General features: G+C 41.3%; 1 protein-coding gene across 5 annotated transcripts in view; it reads left to right on the top strand.

Annotated features, from left to right (window-relative positions):
• The window catches only part of LOC124606762, a 180,753-nt gene that overhangs the window by 40,605 nt on the left and 114,514 nt on the right, over positions 1-25,634 (top strand). For 4 of the 5 annotated variants that reach the window (XR_006978721.1, XM_047138816.1, XM_047138817.1 and 1 more), the window contains exon 4: positions 2,881-3,057. The exons of the other annotated variant lie outside the window; for it this stretch is intronic. Coding sequence is in view for 3 of the 4 variants with exons in the window: in XM_047138816.1 (XP_046994772.1) it covers positions 2,881-3,057 (177 nt within the window). In the remaining variant the exon portion in view is untranslated. The remainder of the gene's footprint in view (positions 1-2,880; positions 3,058-25,634) is intronic. 5 annotated transcript variants of the gene reach the window in all.

Below are 25,634 nucleotides of genomic sequence, written 5' to 3'. Positions count from 1 at the left end.
CCAAGGATTTCTAGTAGTCCTCGACTTTTTACCTACTTGATCCTCTGCTACCTTCACTATTTCATCTCTCAAAGCTACCCATTCTTCTTCTACTGTACTTGTTTCCCCTGCATTTGTCAATCGTTCCCTAATGCTCTCCCTGAAGCTCTCTACAACCTCAGGTTCTTTCAGTTTATCCAGGTGCCATCTCCTCAAATTCCCACTTTTTTGCAGTTTCTTCAGTTTTAATCTACAGTTCATAACCAATAGATTGTGGTCAGAGTCCACATCTACCCCTGGAAATGTCTTACAGTTTAAAACCTGATTCCTGAATCTCTGTCTTACCATTATATAATCTACCTGAGACCTTCCAGTATCTCCTGGCTTCTTCCGTGTATACATCCTTCTTCTATGATTCTTCAACCAAGTGTTATCTATGATTAAATTATGCTCTGCGCAAAATTCTACCAGGCGGCTTCCTGTTTCATTCCTTAATCCCATTCCATACTCACCTACTACGTTTCCTTCTCTTCCTTTTCCTACTGTCGAGTTCCAGTCACCCATGACAATTGAATTTTCGTCTCCATTCACTATCTGAATAATTTCTTTTATCGCATCATACATTTCATCAATCTCTTCGTCATCTGCGGAGGTAGGTGGCATACGAACTTGTACTACAGTAGTAGGCGTGGGATTCGTATATATCTTGGCCACAATAACGCGTTCACTATTCTGTTTGTAGTTGCTTACCCGCATTCCTATTTTCCTATTCATTAATAAACCTACTCCTGCATTACCCCTATTTTATTTTGTGTTTATAACCCTGTAGTAACCTGACCAGAAGTCTTGTTCCTCCTGCCACCGAACTTCACTAATTCCCACTATATCTAACATTAACCTATTCATTTCCCTTTTTTAATTTTCTAACCTACCTGCCCGATTAAGGGATCTGACATTCCACGCTCCAATCCGTAGAACGTCAGTTTTCTTTCTCCTGATAACAACGTCCTCGCCCGGAGATGCGAATGGGGGACTATTTTACCTCCGGAATATTTTACGCAAAAGGACGCCATCATCATTTAACCATACAGTAAAGCTGTACGGCTGTAGTTTCCCCTTGCTTTCAGTCGTTCGCAGTACTAGCACAGCAAGGCCGTTTTGGTTAGTGTAACAAGGTCACACCAGTCAATCATCCAGACTGTTGGTCCTGCAGCTACTGAAAAGGCTGCTGCCCCTCTTCAGGAACCACAAGTTTGTCTGGCCTCTCAACAGATACCCCTCCGTTGTGGTTGCACCTACGGTACGGCTATCTGTATCGCTGAGACACGCAAGCCTCCCAACCAACGGGAAGGTCCCTGGTTCATGGGGAAGTTAGTAAAGTTACAGTGTCATAATAAGTAAAGAGTTACACTGTGGTTCCTTTTTAAGTGTTTAGGATAGTAGTCACAATTATTGGTACTGAAAAAAGGCAATGTGTAGTGAAATGTAAGGAATCGAAATAATAATTCTTTGCGCTGAATTCAGACAGCAAAGTCTGTAAAATTCTGTTGTGTTTCACGTCGTTCGTAGGCGTCTCTTCTTTCGATTCTACAGTATTAGATGCAAACAAATTCTTGTACAAAGGCAGTTGTTCATTCAGTTTCCACTCTAATGCAAAATTCTTTCTCTAGCAAATGCTTAAAGTCAAGAAACTCGGCTAAGTTCTAGGGCACGCGAGATGACACAACCCGCGAGATGACACAACTTGCGTAGCATCCATATTCATCAAACGTTTATCTTTCTTCAGCACCGACGTTCCAGAACTGCAATCTTTGATAATCTGGTTATCCTACCACTGTCACATTTCCTTCAGTAGTATTGCAGGAAACGAAGCGGTTAGTTGAATAAAATCTGTAATGACAGCCACTTAGTTTCTTCCCCATTACATTTGCAATCTTCTTCCAAACTCTTAAATGTGCAGTTCACAGCCAAGTAAGAAAGTTGAGCATGCAATGCAAAAATATCTTCATATTCTTTCGGGCCAGAAATAATTAGTCGAGCGCTAGTGTCTTCTATTAGCGCGAATACTCTTTTCGATGGCAGAAAGGAGTGCCGCGGGTCATCAGTTCAATATACTTCACATTTGGGAGACTAAGTTGTGACGGAAAAATAGCAGAACATCATTACGACTGTGAAGTTTCTACTGGGTCCTCCGAAGCCATCCATGTAAAGTCACGAAGTTCAGTAGCTAGACAACTCATTATTACATCAGAGAAGATAGTTTGCCAAGATCGATAATACTAAACGTTTTTCTTGATAGCCAATTTCGGTAATCAGTGTTACCATCCTCAGATAACTGAAACAAGTTATCGAGAATAAATATTATTATTGGGATATTGCCAAAGAAGTTTATCTTTAATGCACTATCACGGATCGTCCCTTGCGGCTCAAAATGAGTAAACTGAAGGAAATCGTACTTTGACTGTCTATCAAATATTGCTGAGGATATCTCATTTGATCAGTTTTTGTACTCATGTCCCGTTCTAATGTATGTGAAAACGTTTTCTGTTGTCAGCTTTGTCTGTGAAAGAGCCATCACATCTGTAAAATTGCAGGTGTACATTTGTCGTCTGTAGTAGACGATTTGATCTGGTGTTTAAGAATAACCAGACTTCAGGTTTTGACTTGTGCATTGCAATCTACATCATTACTTAATTCTCAGGTGACTTATCCTTAGGCAAGTATATGTAATAATAAATAGTATTGTCTATATTTCGTCCTGCATAGTCACTGCACCTTGAAGCCTGTTCCTGCAGCTCGATAACGAAGGATCTTAAAAACAGAGTAAGGGGGGGGGGGGGGGGTTAAGATCATCGACTCAGGTACTCAGAACTCTAATATTGTTATTTTTGTTGTGTACAGAAAATAAAGCGGTCATGGCCATGGAAGGTACATCAAACACGACGCAGCCTTCGGATCTCAAGGCTCAGCATAGGAGATTTTTCAAACTTAGAGTTTGTCCTCATCTGGAACAAGCAAAGGAACTAAAATTTTTATCAAGCAACTTGTCGCGTTACTGCAAAGATTTAGCGAATGAGGGTAAGTACATTGAGCTAAAAGTTAAACACTTCGATACCAGTGATGTGTACCATTTATTTCTCATCCAAACAGGAATACCTTAGGTAAATTGATTCTATTGAAAACTGACAGAGACTACTTAAACAAATCGTAGTAATGCTTTATGCATCCTTATTGATTAGGAGTGCTGTCATGCTGAAAGTGCCCATAAAATAAAGATCTTTATGAGACACTATCTGGGAATAATAGATGGATTACTGCTAAAAAAAAAATGGTTCAAATGGCTCTGAGCAATATGGGAACTAACTTCTTAGGTCATCAGTCCCCTAGAACTTAGAACTACTTAAACCTAACTAACCTAAGGACATCACAAACATCCATGCCCGAGGCAGTATTCGAACCTGCGACCGTAGCGGTCGCGCGGTTCCAGACTGAAGCGCATATAACAGCTCGGCCACTGCGGCCGGCTGAATGCTCACGGATGAGTTGAAATGTGACACTTACACAGACTGACAGGTAAATGATAGTATTCAATGGAGATATGAGGTCTCCCTTCGAAAGTTATCAGTAGGGAAACGATCTTGTCTTCCTAGGACTGTTATGTAAAGAAGGAATCCGATTTGAATTGAGATTAATGTGCGCATATCTGTGACGTGGTTTACCTCTGCTCAAGGTGTCAAAGTGTTCGAACCGTGCGGGGTACGACCGATATTTCAGCATGGATGAAAGAATGTTGGAAGTATTCGACTGGTGGGGGGGGGGGGGGGGGGGACAGGCAAAGTCCACAGGCTATAGGGCAGCCACAGCAACTTGTGTAATGGCACCTTGCCACACGGTGTTTAGCTTTTGCATACGAACAATTAAATTAGAGACGTAACTGCTTCTACTACCTTTAAGTAAGTATAATGCAAAACTTAAGGACAGAATAGGTTAACCACTCAGTGGGAATGAATAGAATTGTGGGATCTCGTTTTCATAGGAAAAGTGTTCTCTGAAGTCTTTACGTCAAATGGCGTGAGGTCGGCGTGACTATAGCGACAAATTTGGCTGGCCTTGTGACACGAAGCAATTTAAGTGTCGGGAAAAGACGATGTATGTTAATCAACGAGCGTTACGGTGCAGTGTGGTGGAGTGTTTCTTTACGTCGTGGCCCGGAGATAGCATCTGGATACCCTTAGGGGGGAAGAATCATGGGGAAACTGGAGGACGGACAAAGTGTGATTAGCCCAGGAATTTGCTGTTGCTGACAGCAGTGTTTCACATGCATTGGGAGCATTCCTGACTACAGTCACTGCTGCTCGAAGGATAGCAGGTTTAGAGCACGGTCAGCTCAGTAGCAGATACCCGCTGCACTGTGCAACAGACAAGAAGAGACGTGTGTCAAATAGTGGGTACACTGGCAACCACATTTAACGCGACTGACAGGCACAGGTCTCATGATCGGTAGTGACGGGCGAGCGGACCACTTCGCTGTGTTCTGCAGATGACTGCACATCGGCGTCAGCGTTCGTGGCAGTGTGAATATATAAGAACTGGACTGACGAGGTCTCGGGTGGCGGGATATTCTTGTGTGAGATCAGATTCAGTTTTACTAATGATTGTCGACGTACCCTCAGACGGCGAGAGGTCAGATAACGTAATGCAACCAGGAACATTGCCGAACATGATCGTTTTTATGATCGAGGATACATTTTGTGAGGAATGAAAATGTTGCATGGAAGTACTAACCTCCAAATCTTTGGACATTGTACCTTCACCGATCAATGTGAACTGCACTTCTTTCGGATGTATGTCCCATGAAAACTATATCCTGCCCCATTTGACGAACACGGGATCATCGTAAATCGCAGTGGCTTCCATGTAGCTACTGCCTTTGAAGAAAAAAATAATTCGTTTTCGTCTTATTGCGTATTCCCTTTAGTTACCTAAATTGCGAAAGAGTTAAGTGATAACAAGCGAAAAGTATTGGTTATTATCAAAGTGTGGCAGAAAACAAAGACTACGTACAACTAAAATGTCTCGTGTAGACTAAATTCTCTACAGAAAATTTCACGGATACTGAAGGAATTTTTCACTCCAGAGAAACAGGTGTTTAGTAGATATATGAAAATGTGAAAAACTTTCAAGTTCATACAAATTGCGCTCATACTCTGATTAGGAGGTTATTAGACTGTATTGCAGGGTAAGTAAACGAAAGACTGCCATATATTGATCAAAAAATGACTTAGTAAATGCAATAGGTCTACTAAAGAGACGGCTTACATTAGGCTTGTCCGACCTGTTCTAGGTTACTTCAGTGTGGCGTGTGGTCAACATCGGATAGGAATGAAGGGGACATCGAAAAAGTCCAGAGAAGGTCAGTTCCTTTTGTGTTATTGCGAAGTAGGGGAGATAGTACCACGTATATAACACACGAATTGGGCCGGCAATCATTAAAGCAAAGGCGATTCACGTTGCGGCCTCATCTTTCCCATACAGTTTCAATCATCAGCTTTCTCCTCAGAGTGTGAAAATATTTTGTTACCACCTACCTTCATGCGAAGAAATGATGATCATAATTAAATAAGAGAAATCAGCCCTGTGACGTAAACGTTTAACTATTCGTTTTTCCCGCGATCAGTTCGAGGATAGAATGATAGGGAAATAGCTTGAATGTGGTTCGATGAACAATCTGCCAGGCACATAATTGTGAACTGCAGAGTAATCATGTAGATGCAGATGAATCTTTCTACGAAGAACCAAAGAGCCTCACAAATGACAGCAAATAAAACGCAGTAATTTAATACAAATGTACGACAACAACTAAAGTACAGATTCTTTAGTAGGACACATACTTTACTCTTAATGCCCTGTCACCCACAGATCAGTGTTTTTATACTTTACGTAACTGAAGATTACTCTACCAGTTATGAGAATAGTGTTGTGACATGGAAATTCGATATCTTCAGAAGTTAAAAATGGAAGATCCTGCATTCAGGCACACAAATTTGGAAATTTGCGGGTCCAAATTTATGGGACCAAACTGCTGAGGTCATCGGTCCCTAGGTTTACACACTAATCTATCTTAATCTAACTTACTCTAAGGACAACACACACACCCATGGACGCGGGAGGACTCGAACCTCCGACGGAGGAGTGTCGTAACTAAACTGGAATCAAAGTCTGTACTATAGCTAGAGGGCCTCCGCCCAGGTTTTAGAGCTTTTCTACGAACCATACCGTGTTTGGCACCGCACCCATATCACATGCGTGGGATGCCTAAAAGAGACAACAGCAGAGAGGCGAAATTCTTTGTCAAACCGACTCGTTTCCTACACCAAAAATTGTGCCTCCCCGCTACATTTCGTCTCTCTCTCTCTCTCTCTCTCTCTCTCTCTCTCTATCACACACACACACAGACACACACACACACACACACACACACACACACAAAGACACACATAGTCTTTCATAACTGCTACAAGTTAAGAATATTTTCAGTCATCTTTAAGGAAAAGACAGTATTCAAGACATAAAACGAAATGATGGTTTTTAACATCGGAAGTAGTAGGAATGACAATGGTTTCCGAAGTTGAAGATTTCCGAGATAACACAGAATTTATTTACTTCTTTTATTCGATGATACTTGACAATCAGAAGCGATCATATTAATAAATGTTTTCCTGTACGTGATGGTGGTACAATGAGAGTCCGTTGGCACGAAAATACACCCAAAAGCCTCTCTGTACACTAATCAGAGATAGTGTACCGACAGTCTGACTTGTGAATGTATGTTAGTGCCAGTGGCCCATTGTTCCCATGTAAGCAATGTACTATAACATTGATTTATAACGATGTATGTGAAGGACGTTAACATTGTTAATACTTCACGTAATCTACCCCATTTTACGAAGTACAGAGCTTCCCACTCGAGTGATGTTACTGTATTTCTACAGTGACGTGGTCTGTTTTTGACGACAACATGTAAACGTGCAGGAGGAGGTTGAAATATGACATGTGCTGAAGCAAAATGTAAGTGATGTTCTCGTGTCCTAACATAGGATAGAGGGAACACAGGGGGTTTGAGGTCAGACTGCAGCTTCTGAGTGGTGAAGAGCAAATGCAGAAAGACGAATTCCAGTAAAGGCAGGCTGAAATTCGTCTATTTCAGTAGAAATGCTTTAACCTATTGACATGTACCGTTAAAAATTTGTTTTTCTGTAAACCAATGACAACATTGGGGCTCTTTCTCCTTCTACGCCGCGCGATTAGCCGAGCGGCCTGAGGCGCTGCAGTCGTGGACTGCGCGGCTGGTTCCGGCGGAGGTTCGAGTCCTCCATCGGCCATGGGTGTGTGTGTTTGTCCTTAGGATAATTTAGGTTAAATAGTGAGTAAGCTTAGGGACTGATGACCTTAGCAGTTAAGTCTCATAAGATTTCATACACATTTGAACATTTCTCCTTCTACAGTGTGCGGGCCACGCCGCTGCGTGCCGAGATTGTAGCTTCCGCCATTCCTAACCCTTTGATTGTACAATAAGATTTGATGACTTGTTCTAAAATCTTTCGGATTTTGGTATCTATCATAGCACTGCTTGTCCTTCTTCTTACACTGTTTCTTATAATCTCTGGCATATTGGTACATCTATCTCATTTTCTCTTTCAATTTGAGTACATGATCATTGTAATTGGAAGTAACACCAACGGAAATTCTATGCAAAATACCTGGTATGTTACATTCCATACCGAGAAATAACTCATGTGGGCTATAGTACGTAGCTCTACAGGTCGTTGCATTGTACAGGAATACCGCAAAGGGAGCCACTCGAACCAATTTGATTGAGCCCATTGATACAGAGTCTCAAGAATTCTGTTATAGTTCGGTTTAGTGATTCCAAGGCTACCTTTGACTGGAAATGGCAACAAGAGTGATAAGAAACTTCCTGGCAGATTAAAACTGTGTGCCCGACCGAGACTCGAACTCGGGACCTTTGCCTTTCGCGGGCAAGTGCTCTACCAACTGAGCTACCGAAGCACGACTCACGCCCGGTACTCACAGCTTTACTTCTGCCAGTACCTCGTCTCCTACCTTCCAAACTTTACAGAAGCTCTCCTGCGAACCTTACAGAACTAACACTCCTGAAAGAAAGGATATTGCGGAGACATGGCTTAGCCACAGCCTGGGGGATGTTTCCAGAATGAGATTTTCACTCTGCAGCGGAGTGTGCGCTGATATGAAACTTCCTGGCAGATTAAAACTGTGTGCCCGACCGAGACTCGAACTCGGGACCTTTGCCTTTCGCGGGCAAGTGCTCTACCAACTTAGCTACCGAAGCACGACTCACGCCCGGTACTCACAGCTTTACTTCTGCCAGTAACTCGTCTCCTACCTTCCAAACTTTACAGAAGCTCTCCTGCTGTAAAGTTTGGAAGGTAGGAGACGAGGTACTGGCAGAAGTAAAGCTGTGAGTACCGGGCGTGAGTCGTGCTTCGGTAGCTCAGTTGGTAGAGCACTTGCCCGCGAAAGGCAAAGGTCCCGAGTTCGAGTCTCGGTCGGGCACACAGTTTTAATCTGCCAGGCAGTTTCATATCAGCGCACACTCCGCTGCAGAGTGAAAATCTCATTCAAGAGTGATAAGAGTCTTCATGCTCTCTGTAATGTGTCGCCGGCCAGGGTGGCCGTGCGGTTCTAGGAGCTACAGTCTGGAACCACGCGACTGCTACGGTCGCAGGTTCGAATCCTGCCTCGGGCATGGATGTGTGTGATGTCCTTAGGTCAGTTAGGTTTAAGTAGTTCTAAGTTCTAGGGGACTGATGACCTCAGAAGTTAAGTCCCACAGTGCTCAGAGCCATTTGTACCATTTTTTGTAGTGTGTCACTCAAAAACCCTGCTGCCGGCCGTGGTGGCCGAGAGGTTCCAGGCGCTACAGTTTGGAACCACGCGACCGCGACGGTCGCAAGTTCGAATCCTGCCTCGGGCATAGATGTGTGTGATGTCCTTAGGTTAGTTAGCTTTAAGTAGTTCTAAGTTCTAAGGGACTGATGACCTCAGAAGTTAAGTCCCATAGTGCTCAGAATCATTTTAACCATTTTTTGAAAAAACTGCTACCATTTACACTGAGAATTACGGAGGGTATCCGAAATCTCAGAATTATTCTTTCCATTAGGACAGGAGATACTGTATTTTTATTCTCCTTTTCTATCAGTTCTAATGCAAAGAAGTTTCTTAGAGCATCCTGGAATGAGAGTATACATCCTTTTTTTGTGTACATAGTTCCGCGTAGTCAGCATGTACACAACTTTCCCACTAGAGCGCGCCCCACTAAGCAGGCGCAGCGCTCGTCCGTCACTACGAGATGGAGCTGCCATAGAGACAGACCAAATTCTGCTTCTGCCGATCCGCGTATTAATATGTAACGCAGCCAATGAAATTGCTGCTAACGTAAAACCTTTTCTCCTCGCGGATAACACTCGTGCAGTGATACATGAACGCACGAGATATTTATTATAACGTGTGTACAGACCTCCGATTGGTCAGTCTGCATTTGTCTGCACCAGTCTGTACCAGTCTGCATTAGTCTGTACCAGTTGGTACGACATCTGCATTTGTCTGTACCAGTCTCTAGTCAGGTTTCAGTCTGCGCCTAATAAGATTGCCATATTCCTGTACATAGCCATGAAGATAAATGTATAGACACTTTTGTCAAGTAACAGAGATATATGTGAGAAGAAGATTAACATACCAGTACCAAAGGAACTTCAGATTGTCAATTGTAAATAGCATCCAGAACCAATTTAAGTAATGTTTATGCTTGTTATTATTTTAATAAACGTGTGTGAAAATTAATCAAGTTCTGTTTAAAGTTGGTCACCATCAATCTGCTACTCTAAGCGTGGAAGTGGCATTTCTATCGTCTGACCTAACGGCAGAAAATAAACACGCCACGATAAGACCACGAGAAATATTGCTGACACTCGCCTACTTCGTTAGAGCGACAAGTCAAATAACCTGATGGTGTGTGTACTGAAGGTATTGCAGTACGCACACCACACTGTTATACCTGTCTGTTTTCGTCAGTAGACCGACGATGAAAGTATCATACCTATCAAGCACTCCTTCTGGTCGTGGTGGTATCACCAACAGGATTTTTGTCTTATTTTGCGTTACTTTGTTAGACTTACAACCAGGAAGTTTTCTGATGTAGTCTTTAATATCCCTCTCGATCTTCATACTTGACCGTTTCTGTTTACTAATTATTAGGATCCCTTGATTACCACATGTGGGTGCATCATGGAATTCCCGCATAATTTCTGGCTTTTCTTTGTCAGTTATCTCCTGCTATTCGTCTTGCACTTCTTCACTTTCATTTGCCAGTGTTTCAGTATCAACTGATTATGCTTCCCTTACTCTCGGCAATGCATCTGCTATAAAGTTTTTCTCGATTCCTTTTATTATTACAATTTCTTAGTCATACTCCTCTCATTTCAATGTGAACTTCATTAAGCGCAAGGACGTATCTCCTACATTACTAATTCACCACCGACCATCCACAGGGCTCCCTTGGAGTAATCAATAATAAGTAAACTGGCGTAGGGAATATCTAGTTCCAGTCCTACTAGGTGAATCTCATGGTTCATTGTTGATTTCTGATCTATTCCAGGATCTGAATCTGCCATCTCATATATACAGGGTAGTCCATTGATAGTGACCGGGCCAAATATCTGAAGAAAAAACTAAAAGGAACGAAACTCGTCTATTAGCCCGCATCTCGTGGTCGTGCGGCAGCGTTCTCGCTTCCCACGCCCGGGTTCCCGGGTTCGATTCCCGGCGGGGTCTGGGATTTTCTCTGCCTCGTGATGGCTGGGTGTTGTGTGCTGTCCCTAGGTTAGTTAGGTTTAAGTAGTTCTAAGTTCTAGGGGACTGATGACCATAGATGTTAAGTCCCATAGTGCTCAGAGCCATTTGAACCATTCAGTGTGTGAAACTCGTCTAGCTTGAAGGGGGAAACCAGATGGCGCTATGGTTGGCCTGCCAGATGGCGCTGCCATAGGTCAAACGGATATCAACTGCGTTTTTTTAAATAGGAAACCCCATTTTTACTACATATTCGTGTAGTACGTAAAGAAATACGAATGTTTTAGTTGGACCAACTTTTTCTCTTTGTAACAGATGGCGCTGTAATAGTTACGAACGTATAAGTACGTGGTATCACGTAACATTACGCCAGTGCTGACGGTATTTGCTTCGTGATACACTACCCGTGTTAAAATGACCGTTTACCAGTTGCGGAAAAGGTCTATGTCGTGTTGATGTATGGCTATTGTGATCAAAATGCCCAACAGGCGTGTGCTATGTATGCTGCTCGGTATCCTGGACGACATCATCCAAGTGTCGGGACCGTGCAATGTATGCTGATTTCCTACGTAACGTTCTACCGATGTTGCTACAAGATGTTTCACTGCATGACAGAATGGCGATGTACTTCCAACATGATGGATGTCCGGCACATAGGTCGCTAGCGGTTGACGCGGTATTGAATAGCATAGTTCATGACAGGTGGATTGGTCGTCGATGCACAATATCATGGCCCGCACGGTCACCGGATTTCTTTCTGTAGGGAAAGTTGAAGGATATTTGGTATCGTGATCCACCTAAAACGCCTGACAACATGCGTCAGCGCATTGTCAATGCATGTGCGAACATTACGGAAGGCGAACTACTCGCTGTTGAGAGGAGTGTCACACGTATTGGCAAATGCATTGAGATTGACGGACATCATTTTGAGCATTTATTGCATTAATGTGGTATTTACTGGTTATCACGCTGTAACAGCATGCGTTCTCAGAAATGATAGGTTCACAAGGGTACATGTATCACATTGGAACAACCGAAATATAATGTTCAAACGTACCTACACACTGTATTTTAATTTAGAAAACCTACCTGTTACCAACTGTTCGTCTAAAATTGTGAGCCATATGTTTGTGACTATTACAGCGCCATTTATCACAAAGCGAAAAATGTGGTCCAACTGAAACATTCATATTTCTTTACGAACTACACGAAGATATAATAAAAATGTGGTTTCCTATTCAAAAAAACGCAGTTGATATCCGTTTGACGTATGGCAGCTCCTTCTAGTGGACCAAGCATAGCGCCATCTGGTTTTCCTCTTCAATCTAGACAAGTTTCGTTCTTTGTAGTTTTTTCGTTTGACGCTTATTTCGTGAGATATTTGGCCCGGTCACGATCAGTTGACCACCCTATATATATATATATATATATATATATATATATATATATATATATATGACTGGATTCTGATACCTTTGTGCCGGCCGCGGTGGTCGTGCGGTTCTAGCGCTGCAGTCCGGAACCGCGGGACTGCTACGGTCGCAGGTTCGAATCCTGCCTCGGGCATGGATGTGTGTGGTGTCCTTAGGTTAGTTAGGTTTAAGTAGTTCTAAGATCTAGGGGACTGATGACCTAAGATGTTAAGTCCCATAGTGCTCAGAGCCATTTTGATACCTTTGTCTTTGTATTTCCGAACTGACTTCGCAGATATTTCAAACTGAACAAGCTAATTTGCTCTCCGTTACCTAGAAGCAATTTTAATGGACTTTCTGTAGTCGGTGGGCACTTCAGCTCTACAAACTCATTTTTAATTTCACAGTCGAATTTGAATACATTCACAATTCAGCATGAGGCAACTGTAATCTTATGCCATTCTTTCGTTTCCCTGTTTGTTATTTTTCACAGAATGCCCTGCATTCTCGGTACAGTCATTTAGCCATGTGCTGTGGCCTTGACATTCAAAACACACAACTGGTTTCGCTTACTTATAAGGACCACAGTGTCTCAAGAAATTGAAACTTCGACAGCTGACTGTTTTAGGCGTCTCTGACTCTCGACATGCTTGAGCTGAGTCTACATTGAGAATTAAGGTCTCAAGCTGGATGTCTTGGCTCAAGCCCCCTGATTCAAAATAGCATTTACACTTAACACTATTTCTGCAATCCTTACACATATGCTCTACGTTTCCACATGAGAACTGCTTAAGGGAGACCTTCCTCATCTTGCCCTGATGATTTTTATAAAAAAATCCTTTTTCCTTAGTGGACAAAACTGCTGTCTCTTTCATCAGAGGCACTTCAACAGCGTCAGTGAGGGAGATGTATTGGCCTATTGCACAAATGAGTGTCTGTATGTGCTCATTAGAGATGCTCTGAATGATTACTACTCCGCTTAATTTTCGTACGAATGACAAAGATCTCGCCAATACTATGCTGGCGCCGGCGATGGTGGCCGAGCGGTTCTAAGCGCTACAGTCAGGAACTGCGCGACCGCTGCGGTCGCAGGTTCGAATCCTGCCTCGGGCATGGATGTGTGTGATGTCGTTAGGATAGTTAGGTTTAAGTAGCTCTAAATTCTAGGGGACTGATGACCTAAGAAGTTAAGTCCCATAATGCTCAGAGCCACTATGCTGGCATTGCAGCAAAAACACTTCCACAAAACTGATGCTGAGATGTATCTACTTTATTGGCCCAATTGCAATCGATTATCCTTTTAATTTCCTATTAGAAAACGTATTACAAGCTTATTAATCCAATGTACGCTTACATGCGTACTTTTTAACAACATATTTCTTACTTCTTCACATGCACGAGCAGTTTCCTTTATGCAGGAATCTGAATACAACTTTTAGGGATTTTAACGATATTGGATGGTCAGATCACGCGCTAATTGGAAAGTTTTGTCCACATTAATAATAAATTCATTTAATCCAGATTTTTACCGTCAAAATCCTGGGAAATGTGTTTAGCGGCATCAGTGATACAAACCTTAGGTACTACTGCTCCATCATCAACAACTGCATCCCAGTAGAAAGCCATAACTTACTTTCACTTGCTGACGCGTTGAGCAGAGGCGAGACGAGACAGTGTCGCTGCTGAAGGCGCAGCGTACTGCCCAGGAGGTCAGTGTGCACCAGCTATCTTCTGTTTGGCTCGCACTGAAAACTGAGATGCCCAATTTTCCTGTGGTAGAGACACTTGTTTAGGACTCACCAACGAAGCAACTTTCATCGTTACCATCATTCCCTTTCACATATTAGGTGTCACAGTCACCTGTTCTAATCTGTCATCCATGTCATCTATGCGCCTCTTATAAGGTTTATCTAGTTCTCGCTTTCCAGTTGCCAGTAGTTCATTGAATTTTTGGCAATCTATTTTCTCTCCTTCAAAAAACCTCATCCCTCCATTTAATCCCATTTTGTTAAATCATGTCAATAACTGAACAGATTTTTGAATCCACTGAAATTGTCTCATTCCATATTTTCTCTAGTTCATTACAGCCTCTTACACATTATATGAGCTTCATCACTGTTGCCCGTATACGTGATTTTTCTTCGTTTGTCACCGCCCATTATTCGGAATCATAGACAAATGAAAGTGCAGCCACACATTCATGCAATTTACTATTGTATCATTTCTTGTTTTTCTTCTCAAAGATCTTCCCGTTGCCCCAGAAATATCTTGAAATTGATGTACCGTCTTCTAAATGTCTTTGTTAAGTTGGAACTAGATAACTGAAGTGGCGTATTTTCGATCTGACTGGATTCTTTCTTTTTAAATTTTTATCTTTGTCTTAGTTGTAGTTTTAAACTGTTGTATATTTCGTTTTGGATCAACCTGTATACTGTCCTTTGTAAGTACCTTCCGTTTCCTTTATTATTATCTATTTGTCGGGATATAACGGAGTATTTAATGGTATTTTACATATTGCTTTCATTAAATCCTATTTTAATTAATAATATGTGGGCCGATTGATAGAATCCTTCTCAAGCTCATAGGGTTATTATAGTTTCATCGTACATTTTCGAAGCTAAACTTATAATTATTTTTGTATCTACATCTAGAGTCTTTACAAAATTAATAAGGTGTTTACGAAACCCTTATACTGCTAACGTTTCGAACAGAAGGTGATTTTTTTAAAAATTCAGTACATTCTCATAAACATTAAATGACAAATTCGATTCTCTTCTAAAGTCACAACGTATTATCGTTACGCAAACATCTTTTCCTAAAGCACTGTAGTTCTTCTGAAATTATTGCCCCAGCAGTTGTCTGCAACTGTTACCATCCCTTTGCAATAAATTTTATGTCAAGTATTTAATAAAATTATTTCTCTATGATTTCCTCCCCCCATGAACCATGGACCTTGCAGTTGGTGGGGAGGCTTGCGTACCTCAACGATACAGATAGTCGTACCGTAGGTTCAACCACAACGGAGGGGTATCTGTTGAGAGGCCAGACAAACGTGTGGTTCCTTAAGAGGAGCAGGAGCCGTTTCAGTAGTTGCAGGGGCAACAGTCTGGACGATTGACTGCCTGGCCTTGTAACACTAACCAAAAAGGCCTTGCTGTTCTGGTACTGCGAACGGCTGAAAGCAAGGGGAAGCTACAGCCGTAATTTTCCCGAGGGCATGCACCTTTACTGTATGATAAAATGACGATGGCGTCCTCTTGGATAAAATATTCTGGAGGTAAAATAGTCCCCCATTCGGATCTCCAGGCGGGGACTCAAGAGGACGTCGCTATCAGGAGAAAGAAAACTGGCGTTCTACCGATCGGAGCTTGGAATGTCAGATCCCTTAATCGGGCAAGTAAGTTAGAAAATTTAAATAGGGAAATGGATAGGTTAAAGTTAGATATAGTGGAAATTAGTGACGTTTGGTGGCAGGAGGAACAAGATTATTGGTCAGGTGAATACAGGGTTATAAATACAGACTCAAATAGGGCTAATGCATTAGTAGGTTTAATAATGAATAGGAAAATAGGAATGCGGGTAAGCTACTACAAACAGCATAGTGAACGCACTATTGTGACCAACATAGACACGAAGCCCACACCTACTACAGTAGTACAAGTTTATATGCCAATTAGCTCTGCAGATGACGAAGTAATTGATGAAATGTATGATGAGATAAAAGAAATTATTGAGATAGTGAATGGAGACAAAAATTTAAAAGTCATGGGTGACTGGATTCGAGAGTAGGAAAAGGGAGAGACGGAAGCATAGTAGGTGAATATGGATTGGGGCTAAGAAATGAAAGAGGAAGCCTCCTGGTAGAATTCTGCGCAGAGAATAATTTAATCATAGCTAACACTTGGTTTAAGAATCATGAAAAAAGGATGTATACATGGAAGAACCCTGGAGGTACTAATAGGTATCAGATAGATTACATAATGGTAAGACAGAGATTTAGGAACCAGGTTTTAAATTGTAAGACATTTCCAGGGGCAGATGTGGACTCTGACCACAATCAATTGGCTATGAAGTGTAGATTAAAACTGAAGAAACTGCAAAAAGGTGGAAATTTAAGGTGATGGGACCTGGATAAACTGAAAGAACCAGAGGTCGTACAGAGTTTCAGACAGAGCATAAGGGAACAATTGAAAGGAATGGGGGAAGAAATACAGTAGAAGGAGAATGGGTAGCTTTGAGGGATGAAATAGTGAAGGCAGTACAGGATCAAATAGGTAAAAGACGAGGGCTAGTAGAAATCCTTGGGTAACAGAAGAAATATTGAATTTAATTGATGAAATGAGAAAATATAAAAATGCAGTAAATGAAGCAGGCAAAAAGGAATACAAACGTCTCAAAAGTGATAGCGGCAGGAAGTGCAAAATGGCTAAGCAGGGATGGCTACAGGACAAATGTAAGGATGTAGAGGCCTATCTCACTAGGGGTAAGATAGATACTGCCTACAGGAAAATTAAAGAGTGCTTCGGAGAAAGGAGAACCACTTGAATGAATATCAAGAGCTTTGATGGAAACCCAGTTCAAGCAAAGAATGGAAAGCAGACAGTTGGAAGGACTATATAGAGGGTCTATACAAGGGTGATGTTTGATAGAGCACTGAAAGACCTGAGTCGAAACAAGGCCCCCAGAGTAGAAAACATTCCATTAGAACTACTGACAGCCTTGGGAGAGCCAGTCCTGACAAAACTCTACCATCTGGAGAGCAAGATGTATGAGTCAGGCGAAATACCCTCAGACTTCAAGATGAATATAATAATTCCAATCCCAAAGAAAGCAGGTGTTGACAGATGTGAAAATTACCGAACTATCAGTTTAATAAGTCACGGCTGCAAAATACTAACGCGAATTCTTTACAGACGAATGGAAAAACTGATAGAAGCCGACCTCGGGGAAGATCAGTTTGGATTCCGTAGAAATATTGGAACACGGGAGGTAATACTGACCCTACGACTTATCTTAGAAGAAAAATTAAGGAAAGGCAAACCTACGTTTCTAGCATTTGTAGACATAGAGAAAGCTTTCGACAATGTTGATTAGAATACTCTCTTTCCAATTCTGAAGTTGGCAGGGATAAAATACAGGGAGCGACAGGTTATTTACAATTTGTACAGAAAACAGATGGCAGTCATACCAGTCGAGGGGTATGAAAGGGAAGCAGTGGTTGGGAAGGGAGTGTGACAGGGTTGTAGCCTATCCTCGACGTTATTCAATCTGTATATTGAGCAAGCAATAAAGGAAACAAAAGAAAAGTTCAGAGTAGGTACTAAAATCCATGGAGAAGAAATAAAAACTTTGAGGTTCGCCTATGACATTGAAATTCTGTCAGAGACAGCAAAGGACTTGGAAGTGCAGTTGAAAGGAATGGATAGTGTCTTGGAAAAAGGGCATAAGATGAACACCAACAAAAGCAAAACGAGGGTAATGGAATGTACTCGAATTAAGTCTGGTGATGCTGAGGGAATTAGATTAGGAAATGATATAATTAAAGTATTAAAGGAGTTTTGCTATTTGGGGAGCAAAATAACTGATAATGGTCGAAGTAGAGAGGATGTAAAATGTAGACTAGCAATGGCAAGGAAAGCGTTTCTGAAGAAGAAAACTTTGTTAACATCGAGTATAGATTTAAATGTCAGGCAATCGTTTCTGAAAGTATTTGTATGGAGTGTAGCCATGTATGGAAGTGAAACGTGGACGAAAAATAGTTTAGACAAGAAGAGAATAAAAGCTTTCGAAATGTGGTGCTACAGAACAATGCTCAAGATTAGATGGGTAGATCACATAACTAATGAGGAGGTATTGAATAGAACTGGGGAGAAGGTTGTGGCACTTCTTGAGTCGTAGAAGGGATCGGTTGGTAGGACATGTTCTGAGACATCGCGGGATCACCAATTTGGTATTGGAGGGTAGCGTGGAGGGTAAAAATCGTAGAGGGAGACCAAGAGATGAATACACTAAGCAGATTCAGAAGGATGTTGGCTGCAGTAGGTACTGGGAGATGAAGCAGATTGCACAGGATTGGGTAGTATGGAGAGCTGCATCAAACCAGTCTAAGGACTGAAGACCACAACAACAACAACAACATGATTTCCTGTTTCTTTTCCTTGCGTTAGTTAGTTGTAGAAATAACGTCAGATATGTGTTATTAACCATTGGTTTTTGTTTAATTTTATTGCCGTTTTCAGATTGACATTTTGATTTTCCCTTATTAGCTATATTCAAAGTGGCTTATTTCAATCGTCCCCATTATTCTTAGTTATTGTCTTCAATTTCAGTTAACTGCATTTCTATTGGCAATCTTCGTGACAAAAGTTCCTTATGCTTCGCATCCCTGGATGATGAATATCAGTTTTGATTTCTTTCTCTATATTATTCATATTTCAATTTTTGAACGGAATCACAAGTGCTAAGTGCTTATGTCATTACCTCTATATGCATCATTGTCTCGAATTGGGAGTTTATTTTGTTATTAGCTATTACACAATAAAACACTGAATTTGAATTTCTTGTGTTCGTGATTTATTTATTTATGTCTTCCTTTCTAAAGAAGATAACATTAAGCTTTAACTGATTAAATGCAGGAAAATCTTTAAATGTCTAATCACTTTCTTCTAGATTATTTCACTAAATGTGTCTACTGTATCTACTACTGGCACTTTTCCACTGATATATTTACGTCGCCAAATATTAATAAATGGTCAGTTTCATTATATTAATAACTTGTTTTAGCGCCTCTTCATATTTTATTTCAGAATCTTCGCATTTTCCTTCTTCAGGTCCAGATACTCCTATGATACATAAAAGTCTTTTACCAGTTTTGTATCCATTAGTTACAAAACTTTCATTTGGAGTCGTAAAAATCTACCTTGATTTTTTATAGTCTTGCTTCCATTATCAATCGCAACGTCAGAGTTGCTTCTCTGGCGTATTTACCTTTCCTAAAGCCAAACTGATCGTCATCTTTTCCATTCTTCTGTAAGTTATTCTTGTCAGCAGCTTGGATGGATGAGCTGTTAAGCAGATAGTGCGGTAATTCTCCCACTTGTCAGCTTTTTTAGTGTTCGGTATTGTGTGGATGATATTTTTCCGAAAGTCAGATGCTATGTCGCCCGACTCATACACTCCACACACCAACGTGAGTAGTCATTCTGTTGCCACCTCACCCAATGATTTTAGAAATTTTGATGGGCTACTATGTATTCCTTCTGCCTTATTTGATCTTAAGTCTCCCAAACCTATCTTAAATTCTTATTCTAATAGTGGGTTCCCCACCTCTTCTAAATCGACTTCTGTTTCTTGTCCTATCATATCACACAAATCTTCCCTCTCATAGAGGCCTACAATGTACTCTTTCCACCTATCCGCTCTCTCCCCTGCATTTAACAGTGGAATTCCCGATACACTCTTAATTTTACCACCCTCGCTTCGCTTTCACAGAAGTTTAATTTGACTTTCCTATATGCTGAATCAGTCCTTCCGACAATCATTTCTTCCTCGTATTCGTCATATTTATCGTGCAACCATTTCTCTTAGTTTCCCTACACTTGTTATTCATATCATTCCTCAGTGACTTGCATGTCTGTATTCCTGAATTTCCCTGAACATTTTAATACTTTCTTCTTTCATTGATCAACTGAAGTATTTTTGCTATTACCCATGGTTTCTTCGCAGTTAGGCTTTGGTACCTATACTTTTCTTTCCAACATCTGTGATTGCCCTTTCTAGAGATGTCCGTTCCTGTTCAACTGTACTGCCTACCGAGCTATTTCTTATTGCAGTATCTATAATCTTAGAGAACTTCAAGCATATCTCATATTTCCTTTGTACTTTTGTATCGCACTTTTTTTCTGTATTGATTCCTCATGACTAAACTCTTAACCTTCAGCCAGCTCTTCATCACTGCTACATTGTGAACACACAGCCGTCGTCAATCGCACTGGAGAAATGGAACGCCACACAACAAAAATTCTTGACCAACCTTGTGGCCAGTATGTGAGTACGTTTCAAAACATCCACTGCTATGCGTGGTGACAAGACACCCCGTGAAGAACCATTTCCGACATTTTAGCGCCCAAGGGTTCATCATAAATTGCGGTGACTTCTGTGTAGCTTATCTCCTTGAATAAATGTGTCATTTAAATCCGTCTCATTGCGTTTTTCTTTCAGTTACCTTGTGTACTACTTTGGGGGCTCAGATGAAGGGAAAATAGATATGTAATAACAGATGAAATGTATTAATCTGTATTGGAAGTTTGGTGGAAAACACAGACCACATGAAGTTAAAATGAGGTATTATGTACAGTACGCTATGTTCAGAGAAACAGAAGCAATTCCAGAGATATTGACGGAATCGTTCACTTCAGAATAACTTGTAGTTCAAAGATGTACGAAACCACAAAAATTTTCACCATCATGCACCCTGCTCACATTCTGATAAGAAGTTCGAGGAACCTAACAAATGACGGCGAATATAACTGTAAGAGCTGACGCAGGAATTTGATACAAAAGTACATCAAAAATTAAAGGAATTATCGTTCGTAAGAAACGTCCTTAACGGGAGCTGGACTGTCGGTCTCGGATGAGGGTGGTATGACAAATATATTTTTTTTTTTCAGTTGAACATAGCTACAAACAGCAAATAATCAATATAACCCTCAGTGAGAAAGATTGAATATTACGGACGAAATAACATACTTCGTACGCTAAACAGACTTCCAGAGGAGAAGAACATATCGCTCCTTAACATATTTCTGCATAATTAAACAAATAGAAAATAAGCTAAAAAACCGATCGAAAAATGGTATTTGCTTTAATAAATGCACTACTGGCCATCAAAATTGGTACACCAAGAAGAAATGAAGATGATAAACGGGTATTCATTGGAAAAAAGTATATTATACTAGAACTGACATGTGATTACATTTTCAGGCAATTTGGGTGCGTAAATCCTGAGAAATCAGTACCCAGAACAACCATCTCTGGCCGTAATAACGGCCTAGATACGCCTGGGCATTGAGTCAAACAGAGCTTGGATGGCGGGTACAGGTACAGCCGCCCATGCAGCTTCAACACGATACCACAGTTCATCAAAAGTAGTGACTGGCATATTGTGATGAGCCGGTTGCTGGGCCACCATTGACCAGATGTTTTCAGTTGGTGAGAGATCTGGAGAATGTGCTGGCCAGGGCAGCAGTCGAACATTTTCTCTACCCAGAAAGGCCCATACAGGACCTACAACTTGCAGTCGTACATTATCCTGCTGAAATGTAGGGTTTCGCAGGGATCGAATGAAGGGTAGAGCCACGTGTCGGTACACATCTAAAATGTAACGTCCACTGTTCAAAGTGCCGTCATTGCGAACAAGAGGTGACCGAGACGTGTAACCAATGGCACCCCATACTATTACGCCATGTGATACGTCAGTATGGCGATGACGAATACACGCTTCCAATGTGCGTTCACCACGATGTCGCCAAACACGGATGCGACCATCATGATACAGAACCTGGATTCATGAGAAAAAATGACATTTTGCCATTCGTGCACCCAGGTTCGTCGTTGAGTACACCATGGCAGCCGCTCCTGTCTGTGATGCAGCGTCAAGGGTAAAGGCAGCCATGGTCTCCTAGCTGATAGTCCATGCTGCAGCAAACGCCGTCGAACTGTTCGTGCAGATGGTTGTTGTCTTGCAAACGTCCTTATCTGTTGACTCAGGGATCGCGACGTGGCTGCACGATCGATTACATCCATGCGGATAAGATGCATGTCATCTCGACTGCTAGTGATACGAGGCCGTTGGGATCCAGCACGGGGTTCCGTATTACCCTCCTGAAACCACCGATTCCATATTCTGCGAACAGTCATTGGATCTCGACCAACGCGAGAAGCAATGTCGCGATATGATAAACCGCAATCGCGATAGGCTACAAGCCGACCTTATCAAAGTCGGAAACGTGATGATACGCATTTCTCCTCCTTACACGAGGCATCACAGCAACTTTTTACAAGCAACGCCGGTCAACTGCTGTTTGTGTATGAGAAATCGGTTGGAAATTTTCCTTATGTCAGCACGTTGTAGATGTCGCCACCGCCACCATCCTTGTGTGAATGCTCTGAAAAGCTAATCATTTGAATATCGCAGCATTTTCTTCCTGTCGTATAAACTTCGCTTCTGTAACACGTCATCTTCGTCATGTAGCAATTTTAATCGCCAGTAGTGTAATAGTATACCGCATCAGTCAGTACAACAACGACTCAGATATATTCCAGCAATTTTTTTTTTTCGTTTTCTCAGTTTATATATCTGAAACTTCTTCTACCAATTCTGGGAACGTTTTGTGACATGGAACTTCGATTTGATTGACATATTCCACCATAGGTATTCGGTGTAACTGAAAATGTAGCATTCAAGTACAAATTCCTTGGTGTAGTAGCTAAGGTGGAATCAACGTCAGTAGCATAGCTACACGGATGTTATGTACTTTTTGGTGCTTACATCCGTACCGTCCTGTACTTGGTACCGTACCCATGACGTCACAGGCGCTGTTTGCTGGCATGAAGCAGCATAAGAGAGGCGAAATTCCTTTTTCAACAACAATATGACACAGGTTCTAAACCAAAAATTATATTTCCTGGGTCCATCACGTCTTTCCATGCCTCTCTCTCTATTCATCACTCACTCCCTCTCTCTCTCTCTCTCTCTCTCTCTCTCTCTCTCTCTCTCTCTCTCTGTCTCTGTCTCTCTCATAAACATAAACACACACACACAAACACACACACAAGCTTTTGTTGTGCTTACAAGTTACGATTGTTGTCAATCATCATCAAGGAAATTGCTCTTTTCGTGATGCAGTCAGTACCTAACGACGCTTTTTAACAGCGACACTAGTAGCAATAATTGTGGTTCCCCAAGTTGATGTTTTCATGTTCTCCAAGATAGTACAGAATAAATACCCTTCTTCTGTTTGCTGATAAGAGTCAATCAAAACTCATTACATTAATAAATAATTTCGCTGTAGATAATGACAGGTACAATATGAGTTTCGATAGAAACGAATGTGTTTTCGAGTTCACAAGAGAGGTGACACACAAAAAACTGTGAACACAGAAAAACTGCAGATCTATATCCTTTCCTACTGTGATTAGCACGACATTTGCAAAAACTATCTTCACCTTAGGCGAAGGAAAACTATATTTCCTGAAAGTAGGGGAACTAGCAGGATTTAGATGTAGCCATTGCACAGTTGATGACAGAGATGTGCTTTGCTGACGGGGCAGGGGAGGGTGGGGGCTGATATTGCTTGTACCAGTTGTGATATTAATTTCAACCACTGCCTGTTTCAAAGTGCAGATTACAGTAAGACGTGGAAATAACATTGTGACTCTTGACATAAGCATTGTGCGCATGTTGCTGACAAAGCTTCTACATTGTTGACAAATAATGGAGACATTTTGCACGCAGATATACAATCGGTTACACCAGTATTATCAACATCTTTACGTAGTTTTGATAAATGATACAGATATTTTAAATGTATAAATGATATTATGACATTTTTGTCTGCGCAGGTGTGTGTCTGAGTTGCTCAGGAGGCTTACGTGTTTTCGACAAATGATAGAGCTATTTTAGGGGTGGAACTACATTAAGTTTGACAGGTATTGTCTATAACTTTTAATAAAATTTTTGCTGAGTGCAAATACACACTGTGTGTTTGTGATTACGTGTATGTGTGTGTGTGTGTGTGTGTGTGTGTGTGTGTGTGTGTACGTGTGAATGTGGTGAAAGAGAGAGACAGAGAGACAAACAGACAGACAGAGGTGGGGGGAGGAGTAGGAGAGGGACAGGTTGTGGGGAAAAGGGGTGAAAATTACTGATGGGACAGAATATTTTCTGTCAAAACTGTTAAGTTAGCATTTCACAAATCGTAACACTAGGCAACCAGTTCACGTAATGACGTGGGTACAGTCTCAGCGCGGACCATCTCCTTTACACGCACCGAAGAGTGTGCCGGAAGTATTGTAGTTGTACTATTAACGTCTTGGCTCTAAAGGGGTCTTACTTAAGAATCTGTCAAAATTTACGGTGTATCTGACTCCAATTCAAAATAAGTTTTCATACTCATTCGCGGGATGCGATTAATCGCCTGTGCTTTTCGCACATCTAACTGTTCCCTTGACTTCACAAAACCAAATTTTCCTTCTATGAAGTTGGAGATAATTTTAACGAATGTCGTGAAAAGTACCGGAGGAAAGAATGCACAACTGAATCTGTCCCGAGTTCACCGTTGTTTTCGTGTGATCTCTCGTATCAAATGGAGTAATTGTTACAAAGTTTCAAATTTGGAAATTCGAGAATACATTGATTTGTATTGAAACTCACATTATGCCTCGAAAATCTACAGCAAAAAAGTTTATTAATGTTATCAGTTATGTTTGTTACTTGGCGTGAAACTCAAGTAACTTATTTTCTGTAATATCTAGCAAAACTTTAACCATTATTGTTGCCACTAGTTTCGATGTTATCAATTATCATTAGCCACTGCCAAAAAAAAAAAAAAAAAAAAAAAAAAAAGGCTCTGAGCACCGTGGGACTTAACATCTGAGGTCATCAGTCCCCTAGAACTTAGAACTACTTAAACCTAACTAACCTAACGCGCATCAAACACATCCATGCCCGAGGGAGGATTCGAACCTGCGACCGTAGCAGTCTCGCGGTTCCGGACTGAAGCGCCCATAGCCACTGAATCTTGAAGACCATTACTTTCTTGATGATGATTGAGACAATCGTAACTTGTGGCCATAATAGATGTTTCCACAGCAGCTGATGGTGATTACTACGATCTTCGGTAAACATCAATCAGCAGTGTAACACCAACGAAAATAACTGACACACTTCTAATAACAGGCAATAGCATACTCACATAGCAGCGTTACTTCTTAAATTTTCATGTGTATCTGGGCGACTGTCTGAATATCTTACATATACGACGTCTTAACTGCTGTTCGGTGCCTCCTCATATCTTTCGATGTCTCTTGATTAATGCTGCAGAAATACATCTGTTTCTTAGATTCCCAAACCTCCTTTTTTCCATCTTTTTTCCTCAGGAGATACTTTCAGCACCAATACTGCTATTCTTCTGTACTGTGGATTCATGCTCTCATCCTGTCAACTAGTAAAAGTGTTCCTTGGGCGTTTTCACTAACATAGTATGTCTAGTACGTAAACCATTTCGTACTGTAATTGTAGAAGTAAAATTTTATATTTCATTGCAGCACAATGCTTTCAACTTCTGCTTCACT

This window comes from Schistocerca americana, chromosome 3 (genome assembly GCF_021461395.2).
Source record: "Schistocerca americana isolate TAMUIC-IGC-003095 chromosome 3, iqSchAmer2.1, whole genome shotgun sequence".
In the NCBI taxonomy this organism is placed as follows: Eukaryota; Metazoa; Arthropoda; class Insecta; order Orthoptera; family Acrididae; genus Schistocerca; species Schistocerca americana.
The sequence above is the reverse complement of the archived record's forward strand: the minus strand, read 5'-3'. Positions and strand labels throughout refer to the sequence as shown.